This window comes from Amphiprion ocellaris, chromosome 11 (assembly GCF_022539595.1).
Source record: "Amphiprion ocellaris isolate individual 3 ecotype Okinawa chromosome 11, ASM2253959v1, whole genome shotgun sequence".
Lineage (NCBI taxonomy): Eukaryota > Metazoa > Chordata > Actinopteri > Pomacentridae > Amphiprion > Amphiprion ocellaris.
Window position 1 is genome coordinate 20,166,917 of NC_072776.1, and position 21,389 is coordinate 20,188,305.

Below are 21,389 nucleotides of genomic sequence, written 5' to 3' on the forward strand. Positions count from 1 at the left end.
AACATGTCTGTCTTAAAGGGATCTTTAATGGTTCCACTTCATGTATTCAAGCTACACTATGTATTTTGTGCATATTCACATCACTCCTTCATAGAGTATTATTTTGGCATTTAATCTGTTAAGCGTCTCAAGCTTTCAAAATTTAGCTTCAGGAGGTTTAAAAAAAATGTAACAGAAATTCTTAATTTTGGGCACACCAATGGCTCACTGATTTATAAAACTGTGATCTTGTAGGTTTGAGGCTAAACAGATGTTTGATGTGAAGCTTGGCTGGGATCCAATAGTCTAATAATGTAGAAGATCAGTTTTTGAAGTTATCACATGCAATGACTCAGATTTTTGTCTTCTAGGAATGAAATTGAATCACTCATCACTTTTCCACCCAAACCCCCCATCTTCCTCAGGTAGGTCTCACCTTTCCTTTACCTTTAAACAAGATAAACTAAAGCAAATAGGCCTTCACTGAAGCAACATATGCTCATTATCCAGTCAAGTCTGTTCTTGTGAGTCCACTATAGCTGGAGAAGGTATAGTGACAATGTAAACTTTGCATGAATGACAGAAGATTTTCCGGTGGAAATCTCCGGTTTACACAGCTCGTGCAGAGACTTTTGGCCTTTTCACATCCACTCCAGGTAGTGTCAATAGACGGGCACAGCTTTGGGCTTGACAGGTTTGTCACACTGTCACAAGAGAAACAAGCTGCTCTGTGCTGCCTGTTTGCTCTGCATTGTTCAAATGTGAAAAGTATGAAAAAAGGAAAAGTTCAAGTTGTTTTATAATGAGCAAGAAATAGTAATAATGCCAATACTACTACTACTACTACTACTACTACTACTACTACTACTACTACTACTACTACTACTACTACTACTACTACTACTAATAATAATAATAATAATAATAATAATAACAATACATTTTAAAGTACAGATTTATGATTCTATTAAAATTATTATTATTATGATGATGATTATTATTATGATTATTATTATGATTATTATTATGATTATTATTATTATTTTCTGTAACCTGCAAACTGGGGTGTGAGTGGAAAGGTTCCCTTTTAGGACCTGGCGGAGTCCCTGATGTGAAGCCCTGCAGGTCACTTCTCTCTCCACACTTGTTCTCCGCTTCCAGCAAAGCGCTGCGTCCTCATCAGCTGTTCCGGCATCGTGCAGCAGCGGTGCTGGACCAAGAAGGCTGGGAACACTTTTTACGCGCCCTCTCCCCCGACTAGTCCATGTAGCTTTCGATCCCAGCTGAAGAAGAGATGAAGATGAGGTACTGCTTTGCGTTTTTTTTAATTCCACCTTTTCACGTAGCTCTCTGTAAAGCGGTGAAGTTGTGAATGTGACTGCTTTGCTACCTCCGCAGGTGTTCTTCATGGCTGGAGCGCCTCGTCTGCTGCGTCCTTATTCTCGTCAGCCCAGCTGCATCGCAATGGCCAGGTAGGAAATAATGCAGAAAACATTAGTCTAGCGACTCTGGCAGCATGATTAGACTTGAAGATCATTTACTCTGAAGACTTCTGCTACATTCAGGACGTATCTAGTCACTCCAGGGCATTATTAACATTTAACCTGCAGTACATAAATCTTGTGATTGTCTTCACAGTAAATGCCTGAGATTGTGAAAAACTGGCTTACACTGACAAATGTACTTTTTAAGGACTTTATTTTTAGCACAAATCTTGGGGGATAGTGTAGTCATGGATGCAGATGACCAGTTTTATTTGTTGTGCAGCCTTCAGGAATAAGTGAAAATTTGTTTGTTTATAAATATGAATGAATATTTCCTTGGCTATTTTACTGAACTAACCATCAGAAAGCTGCAGGGACACTTATGCATGTGTGTCAGTTCATACAGCTGCTTCTGTATGCTGAGCGTGATGTTTGCTCACTGTTGTCTTCTCTGGCTTGGGTGGCATTGTTGTGTGCTCTGTTAACAAGCCTCCACAGCAACCTTTTATGCACCACTAACTCACCTCAGCTTTTCTGCTGCAAAGCTGAATTGACACATTGTTATGATTCAGTGATAAAACACAGCAGTTTGTCTGTTCCTCGAAAGTGGGACGGTTTACAGGTTTTTCTCAAGTCCAAAGTCTACAGTATTTTCTGAGCACACTTGCATTCCTTTTTTGTTTGTCTTGACTCTTGCTCTGTATGTGACAAGAGAGGTTTTCTTGTCGTGGTTGCATCTCACTTCTGAAACAGGCTTTTTTTCTTTCCCTGCTGTGTAATGACCTGTTAGTCCAGTTAGAATGAGCAGAATTTTGAACATGTATCTTTGCAGCTGTTATAACTTCAGTGCAATTGAAAAAGAGCATTTTTTTTCTGCTAATGGTGTTAAAGGGCTACAAGATCTACCAAATGAAGGAACTCTCTTCTCTTCCTGAATAATTTATCTTTGAACCTGACTAATGTCGTACTTTTAATTTAGTAAACGTTCAGTTGGGGAACTGTGTAGCTGTCAGATGATAGGGAGAGGAAACTGAGAGGATGATGATTAATATTTGATTGACTATGATCGCTAATGACTAGATGCAGCTTTTTGGTAGCTCTGGGTGGAAGATTTTGAATGTCAAACTGACAGTAACACTTCTAGTACTGTCTTTAGAAATGAATGCATCCCATATCTGATCAAACATTGACTGCACTTTGCCATTTATCCCGCCTGTGTTGATCCTTTTTGTTCTCTTTGGTATTAACATGCCAAATCTCAGAATACTCAATTTTCCATTCACTGTACCATCAGAATAATACTTCAAAAGGATACAACATATTGTAAATAACTCTGAAACAAAGTGACATTTTCACAGGAATGCTGTCCTGTCTGTGTGGGTCTAGGTTGAAAAGGCCTGCCACTCTGTCTCAAGAGCAATGTTTCAGCCGGCGACATGGTTGAATTAGGTCTGATTCACTCCCATTCCCTGGCTGGGTCAGGAATCCCTATTGTCATGTGATCTTTGACATGCACCCAGCGTGGTTTTGCCTGAAGGGAGCAGGACGAGGCCGGGGGAGGGGAAGGGGCTGTAAGGGAACACCCCACTGTGCCATTTAATGGCTGAATTAGATGCCACATTAAAAATCACAGCTGGCTTGGTTTTCTCCTTTTTAGTGCAGATGCATGATGGCCAGGGAGACATGAAAGCCATTTATAAAAAGTGGTAAACGAAAGAGGCTTTATGTGCTAAGCAGGGATAACAAAACTAAACTTTAAAAAAAAAAAAAACAAAAAAACAAAAAAAACTTACATTGCTGCATTAATTCCAGAACAGATCTAGGAGATATATTTAATTATGGATCATCTTTTGTTCAGAATTCCCACGTCTTCTTGATCTTGACCCTTGGCAGTCGATACTCCTGTTATAGTAACGTGTATAATGGAGTAGTATGTCTGAAGCCAAACACCCTTTGACAAACATCCGTTGATGAGTCATGTAGTTTGCAGTTGCAGTATTTGCAGGAAAACATCTGCTTCCATTCTGGATATGTGTACCGAAATAGAAAATCTGAACTTTGCAGTTTTTGTCACACTAGACTCATTTTTGAAGTTCAGTTTCTTTGTTTGCATACACTACTGTTCAAAAGTTTGGGGTCACCCAGGCAATTCCATGTTTTCCATGAAAACTCACACTTTTATTCATGTGCTAACACAATTGCACAAGGGTTTTCTAATCATCAATTAGCCTTTCAACACCATTAGCTAACACAATGTAGCATTAGAACACAGGAGTGATGGTTGCTGGAAATGTTCCTCTGTACCACTATGTAGATATTCCATTAAAAATCAGTTGTTTCCACCTAGAATAGTCATTTACCACATTAACAATGTCTACACTGTATTTCTGATTAATTTAATGTTATCTTCATTGAAAAACATGCTTTTTTTTCAAAAATAAGAACATTTCTAAGTGATCCAAACTTTTGAACGATAATGTATTTTTTTTTTGGGGGGGACATATCTGCATTTAAAATAGGCATGGCAGACTGTTTTTAATAACCTCACAGCTATTGCAAGTCCACATTGGATGAGCTTGTTCAGGAGTGTAGAAAAGAGCTGGAAGAAAATTAAAGTTAGTAGTTTCTAATTAATTTGTTTTTGTTACAGATAATAAATGTCTGTCAGAGATTACCTTCTATATGCACTGACATCCCTCTATAAATCAAATAGTATGCATATATACAAAAGAAAGAACATTTAGGACCAATATACAAAAACAGATAAATAAAAATAGCAAATGTATATGTACTGATTCACCACAAATATAGCAATTCCTATAACAGATGTGATTCTACACTTTGTAATTGAACGCTGATAGAAACACAGGGTTATAGTGTAGGACATGGAGCAACACTGATCCCCTGGAAAGATTCAGTTTTTGTAAAACATCACACCGAATGTATTCAAATTGAAGACAGCCACGCCTTCAAGAGTAAAAGTCAGGTTGTGTGTGGTGAGTGGCTATTAGAGTGGTGCCTCTGTTAGGATCATTGTAACCCTTAAATGAAATAAATGGGCCGACTGTGCACAGATTCTGTTGACTCAGTCAACCTTGTGATGTCTAATCCCTGGATTTTCTAGTCAGGAAACCTACTTATGCATAATCGACATCTCTGCAAGTGTCTCATAGCCATAAGGCTGGGAAGTTCCATCTAGCATTTGTTTTGGTGTATTGTGTCAGTTACTGGCATATGGGAAGTTACTGAAACCTCTGCTAAGTAGATGGTTTATGTCTTTGACTGTGGAATTTGTGTGGCTTTGACTCAGCATAAGCATACATTTGTGTGTAAGTTTGTGGGTGGGGGTCATTAAAAATGTCAAGTGGATATCTGGATTGCTTCCTCAGCGTAGTGTTTTTCTGCATTTTAGAAAATGGGACACATGTAATTGACACTTCCTTTATGCATTTACGCTCTGTGCTTGCACATGCCACTGTGTGTTAGTGCGTCTGTCCATCATCAAGATTCAAATCAGGTTCAAATTCACTGCTGATACTGAGTCAGAAGTTTCAGTTGCCACATGTAGCTGTTTCTTTCATAAATCTTTCGAAATGCTGTTTACACGATGACTTCAAAGGGACTTGTTTATCTCGTAGACCTTTTTTTTTTAACACGGCATAACTGTCAAAGGCCAGCACAAAGACATTTTTCTGTATGAGAAATACATTTCCTAAGGAGACAGAAAAGGAAACCTAGATTTGGTGTCGTTTACTTTCAAGTCAGTGTGTTTTTGTAAGAAAACCACGGTGGTCACATCCTGCCTTGAGTACTTAATTCAGCCCATCTGGATCCTGTCGTGAATCTGAAGAGTTGTATATCCACATCTACCATATACTTTGAAAAACACGGCCCGGTTGGTTTGAAATGACTCTTGTGTCACAAGAAACACTGTTTGAATTACAGTCTACAGTATGTACGCTTGGGAAACATAAAGCAAATTGAACTGTCTTGCTTTGTTTTTCATAGTGCTTGTCATGATCTACATCTGTCGAGTAAATATTTAGTATTTTCTGCACTTCTGATGCCTTTAAGCAATTTCAACCAAATATATGTTTGCTTCACTCTTACTGTCACTTTTTAATACAGTTGGCGACAATTTCTTACCATTTCCCACCACATAAAGACGCACAAAAATTGCAGTGCTAGAATGCAATATGACCTTTGTAAAACAGCTACCTGAGCCACACCCATTTGGTACATAGCCTACCGAGTTCATGGTTGTTTCATTATGTGTCAAAAAGTGGGTGGGGAGAGGCAACGGGACTAAAGGCAGATCTATCATCATGTCTGTGTATCAGAATGTGAGAGTTGGAAAAGGATGATTATTTCTGTACGTTAGCATCACACAACCTGGTAAAAAGTATATTTTATCATGATTTGGCTTATTTCATAGTGATTCATGTCATTCTAAGTAGTGCAGTTTTTTTGTGTCATGTTCCACGAACACCCTGATTGTTTACTGACTGAATGGATCTGATTATACAGGAGCGATTGCGTTGTTTATTTTCTAGCAAAACTCTTGACACTAAATGTAATATTGCAATGAATGTAAATCTGATATTGATTATGTAAACACTGCATTGCCACTCATAAAGAAATGCACTTGGTGATGATTTGGTGTTGGTTTTGTATTTGCGATCCCCTATGATCTTGCTTTTGAGGGCAGGGTATCCTTTTGAATGCAACTGACAGCTGTTATTTGTATTTTTATGTGCTTAAACCACTCAGCATTGCAGGTGCACTCAGCTGTTCTCTCATGTTGTCCCTGATGTCAAAATGCTGGGTTGACAGTAGCAAAATACAGAGAGACACCATAATTACTGCTTATGTTCCAACAGAAAAGGATTTGTAGGGCCACTTGCTCTGTACACCCAACTATCTCCAGCACTAATGGCACACTGAGTGCCCTCTTACCTCTCAGCACCTCTTTCCTGTTCGCGGTGAAACCCTCACTTATTTGCTTGTCTTTCCCAGAGAAAATCCAGGTAACAGTTAACGGAAGGTGTGAAGGTCTGCAAATTACAGGACTCTACAGTATATTCAGGTTTTTATTAAAGATCTGAACATCGAGCAAAATTAGAAAAGTATTACAAACACTTAATTATCATAATACTAAACCCTGTCCACCTAGTTATGCGCATTTGAAAGTAATTTTGAAATTTCCTCCAGAAAAATCTTTGTTCACATTAGAATAATTCACAGCAGAATACTTCTACTTACATTGCACATGTAGATTAACTCAGTGTAATGACAACACAAGTGGGAGATACGTGTTGCAAGAAGAAAAGTATTGTTCCACTATTATGCAGATTATGATTCCAGTAACTTTGTTTACCTGGGTGGAGGATAGATAGAATGATAGAAGTTGCCAAGGAACTTAAAGAAGCAAAAAAATGCAAGCAAATTGCCAGGGGTGAACACAGCAAACAGTTGCAGTAGTGTACTGTTGACCACCCAAACTATACTGACAAAAACCATTTGGCATCTTTAGAAGTCCCTGCATTTCATGCAAGGTTTTCCTTTACTCTGTATGGTCAGTTTGTCAGCACTGCTGGATGAAAACTGGTTTCCATGGCCACCAGGTGCAGATTTTTCCACCACAAAGCTGTATTTGGCTGTAGCAAAGGAAACCGGATCTATCTACCTGGCACTTTGTCCTAGTCACCAGCTTTAGGTAGTGTTCACTTGTCCTCACTGACAGCCTGCTGAACATAGAGAGGCATGAAACTAGAGACCCCCCCTCCACCCATTTACATTCTCTTGTCCTAAGAAATCTATACCATTGGCTTTTCACTCTCCATGATCTGGGACTGAGTGACCAGAACAATATAGACGGCTTTATGGCTACATTAATGAGGTGATCCTCTTACAGTATTTTAAAGGTACTTTGCAGATTCGAATCTGAAATAAGCATATTTTAACTGTCAGATGTGAACACTGTTAACGCAAGCACCAGCTACCACCCAATGTGTTTTTTTTAATGAATGAATAGACCATTCAGGATTTCATGAGGCCCCTCTCGGGAATGCCATTGTGTGTTTTGAACCCCACTTTGCCGTTATATCCCTCTTTTTGCTCTCCACGTCTTCTTATCTTCTGATTGACTCTCATGATGTGTAGACTGCTTTTCAAGGCATCCTTGAATTCCACTCATTCACCCGTCCTTCAAGAGCTGCCATGTCTGTAGGCACTTCTCTTTTTACCCTCTCACAAATCTCACACCATGGGGGTGTGAACTGAGGAGAATCCCATGGGACAGGGAGATTACCATCAAGACTAGAGCTCCTGTGACAAAAGAGGGATTTGCTGAGTCCTGTACCTCTGTCCTTTACTTTCGTATGGGTTTGCCGGAAGTAGGAATTTGGGTGAGGTATGGGATTCGATGACATGACCTGTCCACTCTGTACCTGTCAGAATCCGAGAGGTCGACTTTCCAGATGCACTTGATATTGGGTAGTAAAATGAAGAGATGTAAAAAAGGAAAAAAGAAAAATTGAAGTTTGCTACAATTTTATGGACCACCCAACCTTATAAATGTGTCTGCACTGAAGCTAAGTGCCTCTCAACACCAACTTCCACAAACTAGAGGGAATTAGTGAAGGCATCCCTTTTTCCACTTTTGTATTTACATCATTGCTTGATGGTATACTGAGACAAAAGACCTAGACCCTTGTTTGATCATGTGCTGAGCTTGGATTTTTACAAAGCAAATGCCTCAGTCGCTCATAGCTTGGAAGCTGCTAATTGTTGTGTGAATCATGAGCTCGTAGACAATAAAGGGTGCCCTCTATTCACTCAATGGTTGTTACGGGCCAGGTGGCACAGTGCCATCTATTGAGAAGAGGGACATAGGCCAACCATGGGGATGTTAAATATTTAGAGGTCCAGTGAAAGATTTGCAGGGCTATTTGTCTGCTGAGACAGTGGCATTATCGGTTAAAGAGACAACTTGGAAGGTCTGCAGTCAAATTCCCTTCCTCATTGGCCATTTCACTGCCTGAAGCATCCCATGAAGTTCAGTTACTGTCATGTTCAACAAAACCCAGTTGTTTCACAAGTCCAGTCTATAACCTTATTATCTTGGCTCGGTAATAGTTTTGGCTGGGTAAAGTCTTTGTAACAGTTTCCTGTTTTGATTGTGTCCTTCCAAGTGGGAATAAAAGGTAAGAATGCAAGAGGAAACTTACACTTATTTTAAAAATATAGGATTCATTCAGATGCATTATAAACTACAGTCGAATGATTTCCTCTCATATGGTCACAGTTTAGTTTGTTTTCAACAGTTCATCTGTGCAGGAGGCATTTAGTCATCTGTAGTGTCTAATGGATGCATTTCTATTTGTATCAGTCCACCTGTTGATACAGGCTACACAATACCTCTGATTTTACTCATGACTTACCTATGAGAGTATTTTGTTTCATTTTATGTTCGATACTACAGTGATTGCCTGTTAATGTTGCCAAACTCATAACTGACTACCTTCAGTATTGTGTCTGAGTAGCTGCTGTAGCTGTGCTAATGTACCATGCAGTCTGTGTACACACTGTGTAGTAAGTTACAGTTTTATTGTGTAGTGACCGAAACCTAACAGTTTCGGTCACTACACAGCTTGACAATAATCTCAGCTTCCAAAGAACTTTTATCAACCAAAACAAATAGCTGGGTGACCTCAACCCATCAAAGATTATCTCATGTTCTCTCACGTCCCATTATGTAGCCTAATTTCACCTCATGTTGCCTCGGCTCACCAACTTTCCCATCATTTCTTCACCGAAAAGCAACATACAAAACAAACAAACAAGAGTAAAACTGCATAAAGAAGAAGACTGCAACATAAGACTTGTAAGCTGCAGAAATGCAAATAAACTCTCCGTCTGAGTGAAAGGAAATAATTTATTAGGAGTTTGTACTTCAGTACGTGACAATACCTGGCAGTTCGCTGTTTGGTTGGTGTGTGTAGACCCTGAAACAGGCACACGCTTGCCTTGGGTTTGGCTGGTTTTGTGCTTGTTTCCAGTCTATTATTCCCACTCTTCTTTTGTTTCTCTTTGTGAAACTTTGGAAGCATGATAAGATCATTGCTCTATGAATGCATTCAGGTATTGATAACTGTAGATTTTTGTTTTGGCACACTATACATAAATCAAACCACTGGAAGAGGCTCTCTTTGAGGAAACTTTTCTAACTTTTGTTTATATTTAGATCTCTGTCTGTGTCATTCGCGTGGCTGCACTCAGTCCTGAAACGAGATGTTCCTTGCCCAAAGAGGTTGCAGAACAATGTTTACTTAGGACCACTGACATAATACTGCCACAGTTATGATATGTCTTCCCTCTTATGTGGGTGTCATTTTTGAAATAGCAGTGATCCCTATAGCCAATTTACAAGTCATATATCTTCACTTTGGGGTAAAATTATTCATCGGTGCTCTGCCGGTTCACTAAGTTCACTGGTTTCAGATCAGGTTGGTGCACTAGCTCACCAAATCCCCATCACGTGGATTATAACATGCCTTTGCATGGCTTAAGCTGAAACAGAGGAAGACCATGACCTGTGGGCTTTTTGTGCTAAAGTGGCCTGTGGGGGCAACAATGAACGCTGGCACCCTAGACCCTAGTCTGGCCTGTACTAATTGAGGGCCCTGATATTGTCTTGTTGATGAAAGCCCTCTTTGTCCCACTTACTTCTCTTCATCTACTGTATCCCCTGGGCCTCTGATATAGCCATAGGCATAACGTCATTCCCTTCCAGCCATTGTCTCCATTCATTACAGGGGATTAAAGTGTCAGTTGAAGGTGAAGTATGAACTAGCCACATTATTCACTGGGGAGTATTTGAAGGTGTTGTACCCTATAAGCTAAAGGTTTGTGCCCCCGTCAACACCCTTTCAAGAGACTGAGACTTTGGATTTTGGGGACTGAAGCGGATCATCTGAGTGAAAGGTCAAAGTCTATGCTTTTCATTAATCTGTGAAATAAATGTGATAGGTGCTCGGTAGCCAAGCAACAAGGATTAGGATTGAAGAATGGGTCGTGGCTCTCCACTATGAGCCTCTTTTGAATATGGTGTCAACATTCATCACCAATTCTACCAACTCAGTGTTTTGTCCCCTGCATTAATTGTGAGGTAGAAAAACGGGGAATCCTACTCTGATTTTATCTCATTTGTTTTAGATGGTTCTTCACTGTGGTATTTGTATTAGTCTGCAGTAAATGTCAAGGTTTTGGGCCTATGATTCCCTCCCGCACAAAACGGAAGGTTTGTGACAAAAAGAAGTGTTTTACCCTCTTTCATGGTTGGATTTACTGTCAAAGTGTTGATCTGCATTGACATGTTCTTGAAGTGCAGTGCAAAGCTGAAACTTAACACTTGAGTGAGGCTTAGCGGCTTCAAAGAGCCAGAAAAAGGACAAAGAGACGGCACTGGCCAACAGAATGATCTAATAATCTGCTCCTTTTGCAACCAAACTAGTGCAGATATGAACTGTATGCACCTTCTTTCTAGACGAAGGCTGCATCTTCAGTGGATGATGTCATTTACTTATGCAATCAGCTATGACAACAGGAATGAAAGGAAATTTATTCTTGGCCTATGCTGAAGGCTGAGAAGATATACATATGCATCTGCACCTTTGCCAGCATTTTCAGCTGCTTGGTAAATCGTAGGCCTGTGTGGGCAGGTAGAAATTGTGTATTCATGATGAATGAGAGGATAGGATGGACCATGAAAACATACCATTTGCTTTAGAGGGCTGTTGGAAAGGAACAAGACAGTCAAAGTGTCTTGTTTGCATGCAAAAAAACCCAACAACAACCAAGAGTTGAAGCTCACAAAAGAAGTTTCCTCATAAATAAAGGTTTCAAAGCTTGTTAGATCTTAAAAACTTATAGTGGTGGAATCTAATTTTAGATTTGAAACATAAGTAGAGGAGGCTACACAGAAATGGTTGTAATCTGGTGATGATGAAAAAGAGACAAATCAGAGGTTTAAATTAAAATTGCAGTTGGTAGCTTCAAAATGACAACTTGTTGCATTAAGACATCATACAGCTGTCTTAACATACTGTAGTTTCTTTAGACATAAACTAAAATCCATAATGTATGTAATTTAACTTACCACTGTGCCATATGCCGAATACATATAACCTATAACTGCCAGCCTTTAACACATGACACATATTTGCAAGTTTTCCCTAATATGCCACACATGCATATGAAATTCATTACATTCATTTGTGTAGTGTGTTTTCTAATGTTTTATTTTCACTCAACTGTTAGTTAGTTTTCAGCGTTACTGGTGAGTATACATGATCTCTCAGGCCAGACTGTTCGAAAAAAACCCTAAACATTATACCAGATAAAAATCCTGCAAACAAACACTGTCTGCTTTCTTTTATTTTCGAGTCCAACATTTGGAAATTGTTTGAGCAATCATTTCCTCGGCACATGCCTCGACATGGGCTTTACAGATTGTAGCTAATGATCCAGACTTCTTTCTTGGATGTTTGATCTTTGAGTCCTTGTCTTAAGTCTGTCATGGGTGATGAAAACCAACTTCTTCCAGCCAAACCTGCAAAGCGTCTGTGTTGTTGAGTAGCTGCTTTTGAACCAACGCATTTTTGATCAGTTTTTTAAGTATTGTTGATGTGCAACCCACCTTAATGACCAGACTTTTATAGTGTATGCAAGGAGCAACAGATTTAGATTTTTTTGTCTTTAAGCATTGCATCAAGGTTGTTATAAAGTCAATAAATTGTCCTGTGTGACTGGCAGGAGAATCTTAAGAATGCTGATAGCCTGGGAAATTTGTCAGTGGACAGTCTGCACGCTAAAGAGGTGGGCCTCTATTTTATTAGATATGAGCATGTCTCGGAATGTGACCATAATGTACCTTTTGACTCATAGAGCCTCAAGTCCTTTGAGTCCCTTACTGTTAACAGCCATTCATGGTTTCTTTATCATATTTTAACTGGTTTGAATATTCCTCTTCAGAATGGATAATTATTGAAATACTCTTGAACTCACAAAGTAATATATATTGTAAAAAAAAAGTAACTCTAACCACCATTTAATTCCATTTGCAGCGCTTACCCACAAAATACTTTTTTTGGCACTTCAGCAGGTAACACTTTGTCAGAAAACAGGTGCATTAACTATTCAGTCAACACTTTGGACAGCTGCTACACAACAAAAGCCCTCAAGCAAATAAAAATCCTGTACTATGACGCAGAAGCATATTGTAAGCCAATGTAATCTAACTTCAGTGTGCCTACGGTCAACGTGTATTCTAACAAAACATCAGTGAGTCTGAGGTTTCAAAGTGATCCAAATCATATTTATTGCTATTGCTGGATAGTCTTGTAATCTAACTAAGCTCTATAGAAACACATTGGCACACTTAATGTTAGACATCGGGAGTTCTTCCACAATTTTTGAACTTTCTCTGTTCATGGAAAACTGCCAAAAGGTGCTGTTGTGATGCTCAGGTACATCTGGAAAGATTATATTTGCCAGGGTTTGACTTTTACTCTGCTTTTACTAAAACCTAAATTAAATTGGAATTGTTCGTACACCACTCCCCTGTTTGTAGGTTCTTGGTGGTTCTCTGCTGTGAAAATGGGTCAAGTGGGAAGATTAGAGATCCAAGCACACAATGTGTGAACCCTCTGGTCTGTGGGTTATCCCCGATATTGTGTAGGGATTTATCTTACAGCAGCAATTTCTGTTCATGCTGTGTACAGTTTCTCTCCATTTGTGTAGGAAAAGTTACATGCCTCTCTTAAATCCATGCTGGTCTTAGAAAGCTGCCAGCAGCTCTTTGTCTCACCTCCAAAGAGAGTTGTTTTAGTTGATGAAATCTGGCATGCCCTTACGAGTTCACTGTCAGATGATTAGGACTTTCACGTATTCCTGTCAAGAGAGTAATCAGTGTTTTGTCTCACTGAAAGCAGCCTGACAGTTGCAATTGAGCAATGGAAGCCTAGTACTGCTTTAGGTATAGCCTTTAGGTAAAGAAAAAATTTAAAGGATAAAATCTGGATAATCAAGTGCATGTGCTGTATATGATTATGCATTTTCACTCATTTTGTTTGCTCAAGTTTGAAAGGATATTTTAGTGTTGCCATATTAATAAGCTTTAACATTTTATTGCTTCTTTTTTCATTTTTAGATTTAAAAATGTATGATTTATGCAAAAGTGGACCAGGAATGTATGAATAGTATGATAGATTGAGAACAAAGGTCAAGCCTTCTGAATTAATGCAACATGCTCATTGGCTTCTAATTGCATCTCTGATCACTGTTTTTGAAACTTTGTAATGGATGTGAATACGGCAGCCCTCAGACCTCTTGTATTGTCTTATAATTACTAGTTGTTAAACCTCAAAATGTAACAATGTGATGAAAAGGCTCCTTGTCTGATTTGATATTGGACTGACCCAGATCAGATCCCTATGTTTTGGACCTTTTACAGGGGACAGCAGGATTAGTTCCTGCTGCAGTGTCACTTCAGAGGAACAGTCATTGTACAGGCTCTAACTTGTTCACAAAGCCACTGAAATAGTTCTGCATGCTGTTTGCTATTTGTGGTCTGCAACTATAGGCTATTAAAGTCTCCCTCCAGCTGTGGGATGACTTGACATTATGTAGTTTCCCCAATATTGTAATCCATGTTTTCTCACATTCATGATTGTTAATGTGTGTAAAAGCTGTTTTATTAACAGACTGAGTTTGTGTTTAAGAGTGAAGAGGAGTTGAAGTCGATGTATTGAGCAGTTAAAATGGGAGCATCCTTCAAGCACTCAGACATGTTTTCTCATTATTGACTGTAAAGTTACAGAATGTGATAGGCAGTACCCTGGTGTAACAGCACATTGATGGATGAATGTTTTTAGCCCCCCAGTACCAACACACTTCCCCTGAGGGCAAGTCAATCCTCCCAATTCCCCACCCTCTAAAGTCTTGCCTCAGGCTCCTGACTGTGTCTCAGGCCAGGAGAAAAAAAAAAGTGGGCCAGTGAGGTGTGTCTGTGTGAGTGGGTGGGGGGCAGGGGTCTTGCTTTAAGAGGCTGGCCACTTTCCAAGGGTTTAGTACATCACTGGGAATTCACAATAGGGTGAAAAGTACACGGGCAACAAATTAGACCTTGATAAACTCAGTGGAGAGCTGAGCTAATGGCAGACGATTTCTCAAAAGAGTGGAAAGGTGGATGTGGGGTGTTGAACAGATTTAGTGTATTGTGAGTAGTGTTTTCAGTGTGTCAGGAGAGTAAAGCCCTCAGGATGTGTTAGCTCACATGAGGTGTGTATTTGTGGTCCACTTCCTAACCCTTACCTTGCATATGTCTTTTTCCTTCTGCCACCACTCAGGTATTTGGACGCATTCCGGCCATGCATACCACCACTCAGCCCATACAGCCGAGCAGCCCTATTGAGTTACTGCTGAGTTACCTAATAGGTCTGATCTGGGCTCAAGTGCGGCATAGTTGCAAGATTGGCTTCCTTATTAAGAGGAGGAGGCAGAAAAGTCTGAACCTCTTACTTTTTGCGGTTTAGGATAGAAGAGCCCAAACCTCTCGCCTACTGCACCTACACATTAAATACTTAGATTTCCAGCTGTATGATTTCCTTCCAAATGATGAAAGTTGATCCAGTGGCTGTGGATCAGCTCTGAGCCCTCCCAGGGGTTGTTAAAGGCTTATGAACGCTCATCACATACTAACAAGCCATGACTGATAGTTTCCTGAACTTTTATTATGGAGGAGGGATCTTTTCTCTTTCTTTTGGAGGAAGAGGAGGAAGAAATTCTTTTTGCCCCTAATCCAAAGCTCTTAAAACATTTAATCCTGGCAAATGATTCACATCTAGCACTTGGTAACAGATATTTATAACTCAAAGAGAAGTACAACTTAATGTGCAGCTTGATAAAGCATTATAGAGCTGTTAAGCCATTTATGTTGTCTTGCTTTATCTCTTGTGTATGGCTTCATGAAATTCACCCTTTGCAACAATTTTGTTTCCTGTAACAATTTGTAGCTGCTGCGACATACTTTTGTAGTTTGAATAGTGCATTGTTTGTCAGAAAGAAGAAAACGAGGCCACACACACACACAGATACACACCTCCTCCTCCTTAACTGGAGTTCACCTTCTTCCACTGCCAGAAATGCCACGCCGTTAAGCTGCATGTGTGTGTAGCTCCAACTTCTGGTGTGTGCGCATGTTAAATGGGTTAAGGATTTTGTGTCATTCACAATGAAATGGTCCTTTACCCTAACTCTGTGTCCTGGCTTCAGTTTGTCTCTGCTCCCCCTCAGTGAGTCCAAACAGCCATAAGCTCAGTGGCTAAAGTCAGAGTGAGGGGTCAGCGTGCCCTGTCTGACTGACACAGACACACACACAGCGAAGTCTCCCTGGTGAATAGTCACAACTTGCTGGGAATGTCTCAGTGCAGACAATAGCGACGTATCCTTCCTGGACTTCTCCCACCATCCAACTGAAACACTACAGGACTCTGAGATCTTGTCTGTGTTCCCCCTCAGCTCAGTGTTCCAGTCTCAGTTTTTTCCCTCACAGAGCTGAGTGACTTACATTGCAGATTTTTAATCAGTGGGAACAAATGTTCAGACTCCAATTCAGCAAAGCAAATGCATATGTGGCACCAAAGTAAATTAGACATGAAACCTAACAATGTCTTGTGTTTCCATATTTAGTTTGCACATAAAAACAGTTGTTAAAATACTTGAAATTTTATAGAAAAAGTCTATACATTTGCATGAAGTAGAATACATAGATATATTAGTAGTCAATAAAAAAAAATGCCACAAAAGATATGCAAATAAAAATGATGACTAGCGTTAGAAGTTCTCCAGTCAGGTGCTATTGAGCATTTCAGAGGAAAACTGCACAATAAGTCATGAAACGCAGTCAGACCTCAAACAGTGGAAAACTATTCACCTAACAAAGTGGAAATATTTTTGTTTCATATAATATTGTGAGAGACATTACAGTCTCTACATCTGTCGATACAAATCTAATGATTTTGTCTGCCAGCAACGTTTGTTTGCATTAACAGTAGTGTATTGAAACATTTTGAACCTGGACAGAGGATTTAACTGCATGCTAAATTTGGATGAAAGTCTTACTACTGGCATCATTGACCTGTCTAAAATTTGGAATGCTGGGGTAAGATCATATTAAAATATGGATGATGTCACTTACAGTTGCACTCAAAATTATTCAAGCCCCCTTTGCAAATCAGGTTTATTGGCAAAATGTACAAACTTACAGCTATTTTTGATAAACAACTAAAACAAGAACATTTTAAATAGCTCAACACAACCAGTGTTACAGGTGGTTTCTCCAGATTCAAGACAAAATGCCACTTTTAATGACTACCGCTGTCTCAAAATTACTTAACCCCCTGAGTACAATCCCACAAAAGAGCACTCATTTTCAAATTAAGAGTTTTCTCAAGCACACCTGACATCACTAGTCAAGGGCTTCATTAGTGGCATTAGTTGTGCGTGATATAGAACACAAATACCTGGACTAGCGTTCATAGTGACGTTTGACTGCATGTTAGAAATATGTTTATATGTCAAGAGAATTGTCCCAAAAGAGAGATCATTACCTTGCACAAACGGGGAGAAGGATACAAAAAGATAGTAAAGGCACTGAATGTTCCTAGAGATACATTCGGAAGCATAGTTTGCAAGTTCAAAGTTAAAGAAACAGTGACTACACTACCTGGATGTGGCAGAGGAAGCTATCAACAGCTGCCACCAGATGTCTGAGGAGGAAGGTGGCCAAAAACCCACTCTGTGACTGCACAAGACCTGCAGCAAGACTTGGTGGCAGCATAGACTGAGGTTTCAGTGTCTGTAGTAAGGCACACACTAAACGCTGAAGGTCTCCATGCTCAAACTCCAAGAAATACACCACTACTGACCCAACAACACAAGAAAAGTCATCTCCAGTATTCTCAAAGCCATATAAATGAGCCACAGAAGTTTTGGGAATCTGTTCTGTTGGGTGCTGAAACAAAACTTGAACTTTTTGGCCCTATGGATCAGCGGTATGTCTGGAGGAGGAAGAATGAGGCATAAGCTGAAAAGAACACCTTGCCTACACTGAAGCATGGTGGTGGCTCGGGGATGGTCTGGGGCTGCTTTGCATCTTCTGGCACTGAAAGCCAGCAGATGGAAGGCAAGATGGATTCAGTCCAGTATCGGCAGCTCCTAGGAGAAAATGTCATTCCGTCTGTGAGGAAGCTGAAGTTTGGGCGTCATTGGACTTTCCAACTGGACATTGATCCCAAGCATACCTCAAAGTCCACCAAGACTTGGTTTCAGAAGAATTCAGAAAAGATACTAGAGTGGCCATCACAGTCACCTCACTTGAATCCCATAGAAAATCTTTGGTGGGAATTGAAGGAAGAGGTTGCAGCACGCAAACCCAAGAATATTAGAGAGCTGGAGGCTATTGCCTTGGAGGAATGGGCTAAGATTCCTCAGGAATGCTGTCAGAATCTCGTCTCTGGCTATGCATCTCATTTATAGCAGGTCATAGCAGGAAAAGGGTGATCTGCTAAGTATTAAAGATGCTTGCGAAGAAGGGGTTGAATCATTTTGAGACAGCAGTAGTCATTAAAACTAGGGGTATGTGGTATTGATACGGACCCTTAGCACGCAGTTCAACATCTGGATTGCAAAACTGTTTCTACACAGTAATATAACCAATGGCGCCATTGGTTATTAATGAAAGTGCCAAGCTGTCTGCCTCTTTCCTTGTCAGTCTTGGATTTTTGTCCCGTCTGCCTTAACTGAATAAAACAAAACTAAATTAAAAAAAAAAAAAAAATAGCTAAAGGTCAAGAGCATATTTTTTGAAGATATTTGGATATGGATTGGACAAAGTGGATTGGAATTTTGACTTGATGTCCTGAAATCGATCACTAAAGTGATAACATATCATCCTATGGAGGACATTATCATCTATGCAATATTTTAGCATAATCCCTCCAATAATTAAGATATTATGAGAAAAACCTCAAATACGAACGTTATGGTGAAATGGGACAAATTAAGTCAGGGGAACACGAAAAAATTCTTCCTCTGAGCGCCATGGATATCTGCAGTAAATTTTAGAACAGTCCATTCAGTAGTTCTGGAGACATTTCACACTGGCAGTTACAAAAAAGACAGCTGAAACAGTAGAACTCCAAACTGGGATCATACAGACACAAATATTGACAGTTGCTGTTCATGATGTCAGCCACAGTATGAGGAAAACAGGTCACTGTGTGCCATATAAAGGGACAGTAAGGAGCAGGCCCTCTTTAAAAATACAGTTTTCTTTTTTTCTCCTGTAGCAGCTGATTGACACACTAATGTGTGTGAGGGCGATACTTGTGTGCCTGGGTTTGCCCTCTGAGTTCTGTCAGATCTTTGACATCTGTGGATGAAAGGATGTAGCCTTCCAATCTTGTCTTTCATCTACAAGGGCAGCCTGTGTAAGTGTCCTCCACACCCTCTGCATTTTCTCCTTGGACCAGGTCATAAAAGTTAACTTGCAGGGGACAGTAAGAGGGACAGGTAAAGAGAGCTGGTATTCAGATGGCCAGACTTTTTATGCTCCACCCAGACTTTAAAAACTAGCATTGTGTCTAGGTGACCCGAACCTTTGGCACTCTTTCTGTTTTTTTATTCAGTGCTGCCTTGTAAGTTTTTAGCGATGTTTGATTTCTTTTGTTCATTCTATTTTTGCAAGTTTACTGTATGTACAGTGTCCTTGAAGCATGTCTTTAAAGGTAGAAATCTCCATTTTAAGAGTACGGAAGGGTGTAAAACACGTTCACATGTTCTTTTTTTGGGAACAGTGAAACGAGTCAAATAAGGCAGGCTATAGGTTTTTCACCAAGTGCGTTTCCATCCAACTGTTTATGTGCACATTGTCCATTTGAATGTAGTTCATTTGCTAGTAAATTTGAATAGAAACCACTGACTGCCGTAACATTTTGTGCAGCACCGTCTTAACAAAACTTGTATGTGTATCTCTGCAGTTAAAATGCGGATGTTTGAAAGTGACACAGGGCTGCATTATGGTCACTTTGTGCTCCAGATGGTGACTGAATACAATACTGACTGTGTTACTTTCAGTGTGTCTTAGGGGTCAACCAGTTATCGGCCTGACAAATCCCGTATTCAGCATAGTTATCTGTATAGTTGTTTTTTTAATGTGGGATAAATAGTGTAAAAAAAGGTTCTGCAAATTTCAAATATTAGTCTACTTGATTACTAATAATCGATAATGGCTCTGAATAAAGCATAGTGGTCATGGCCTAGTGTTTCTACATCCATATGAACTGTGTTAGGAATTGTGCTCATTTCATACGTAATTCCTATGTTAATGCATATGATCACTTCAGGCACATTTCCGGAAGTTTAGGAATTACATTTGAACTGAGACCTCAGTAATGTCCCTTCCTTAAGCCCCTGCAGTAAAAAAAACAAAAACCAAAAAACGATTCTGCAGCCATCTGTAGCCATTCAGTGACATGACTAATGCAAAGCAATGCTGAAAGAAATCCCTGTACGTCTGTTTAAAAGATTGAGCCCCATAGTAATCCAGTTGCTGTGTTATGTGTCTGCAAGATGACAAATTCTGCCACAACCTCCCTCTTTCTGCCTCTCTCTCTCCTCCTACACCGTCCGCTGGATTTTTCGTTGCGCTTCATGAATGGGTTACGGATGTTAAGTAAATCACATGTGGATTGAAAACACCTCCGTGTTTTCCCCAGACCAAATCCCTTAGAAATCATTTAGACATGCGTAACCAGATACTGACACTTGATTTTGTGACTCCCCCGCTTATAATGTAAGGGTGCAGCATAGACTAAAGATTTATTATTCTCAGTCTTCAATGACTAATGTAGCTTTCTGATATTCTCATTTTATGACTCAGGGCTGAGATTTTGCAATCTATACATGCGTTATACAGGATGTGGTGTGGTACAAATGGCCTTAATGCTGCTGATGTGCCACTTTTTCCTCAGATTGCCAGTCATGTCAAATAAGTAAAGGTTTTTTGTTTGTTGTAATAGCAGATTTCAGACAATTGAACTGAGTCAGACTGTCCTACAGGCGGCTGTAGGTGGTAGAAAGCTCCCCCCTCTCTAACGGACCACACAAAACCTCAGCCCTGGGGCGATACTTTTGGTGCGCCTGCCTGCCGTTCCTCTTTCACATGCAGTATTTTGGTATTGCAAAGCCTGAACCAACATGATTGGAATGTTTTTTCCCTCTTTTGTCCCCTTTTTTGTAAAGAGGCTCTTTTGTTCTAATGGGATAATTTAAGTCGGAATGTTTTCACTTTGGGCTTTTGAGCTGGGGATGGGGGCTGTTTAGGGCTGTGAGTGAAAAAAGAAAAGATGGACATTACAGAAAGAGTTTTGTTGGTCTGAGACAGTGTCTCTCTCTTGGTTTGTTTCAGCTGAAATGGTGCTTTATTTTATTCAAATTGTGCAATTAGGCCATTTGTGTCTAGAATGTTTAGACACAGTGTCTAAACAACACTGCTCTGGGTATCAAATCATTCTAGGATGACATGAGAATGGCCACACTTCTAGTTAAAGGAGAACAGCTCCAATATTAAAAATAGATATCAGTTTAATAGTCTTGGTTTGTAAACAGTGTCTTGGAAATAATCATTAAGTCTGAAAAACAACTCTCATGATGTGACCTTTACATCAGAAACCCTGTATTCAAAACTGGAGACACAGACAGTTTTAGAAAAAGATGTGGGTTTTTCCTCATAGTTTGTTTCTCAAAAGAAGCCGTAAATGGTCAACCACTTAAATTCAGTGATAATTGCCTGTTAGATCAAGA

At 39.8% G+C, this 21,389-nt stretch overlaps 1 protein-coding gene across 1 annotated transcript in view; it reads left to right on the plus strand.

Moving 5' to 3' along the window:
• Positions 1 to 388: 388 nt before the first annotated feature.
• col18a1a (collagen type XVIII alpha 1 chain a) overlaps positions 389 to 21,389 on the plus strand; it is an 85,959-nt gene continuing 64,958 nt past the window's right edge. The window contains exons 1-3 of the mRNA XM_023285187.3: positions 389 to 404; positions 1,141 to 1,284; positions 1,378 to 1,451. Of these exons, the coding sequence (XP_023140955.2) occupies positions 1,274 to 1,284; positions 1,378 to 1,451 (85 nt within the window). The 5' untranslated portion in view covers positions 389 to 404; positions 1,141 to 1,273. The remainder of the gene's footprint in view (positions 405 to 1,140; positions 1,285 to 1,377; positions 1,452 to 21,389) is intronic.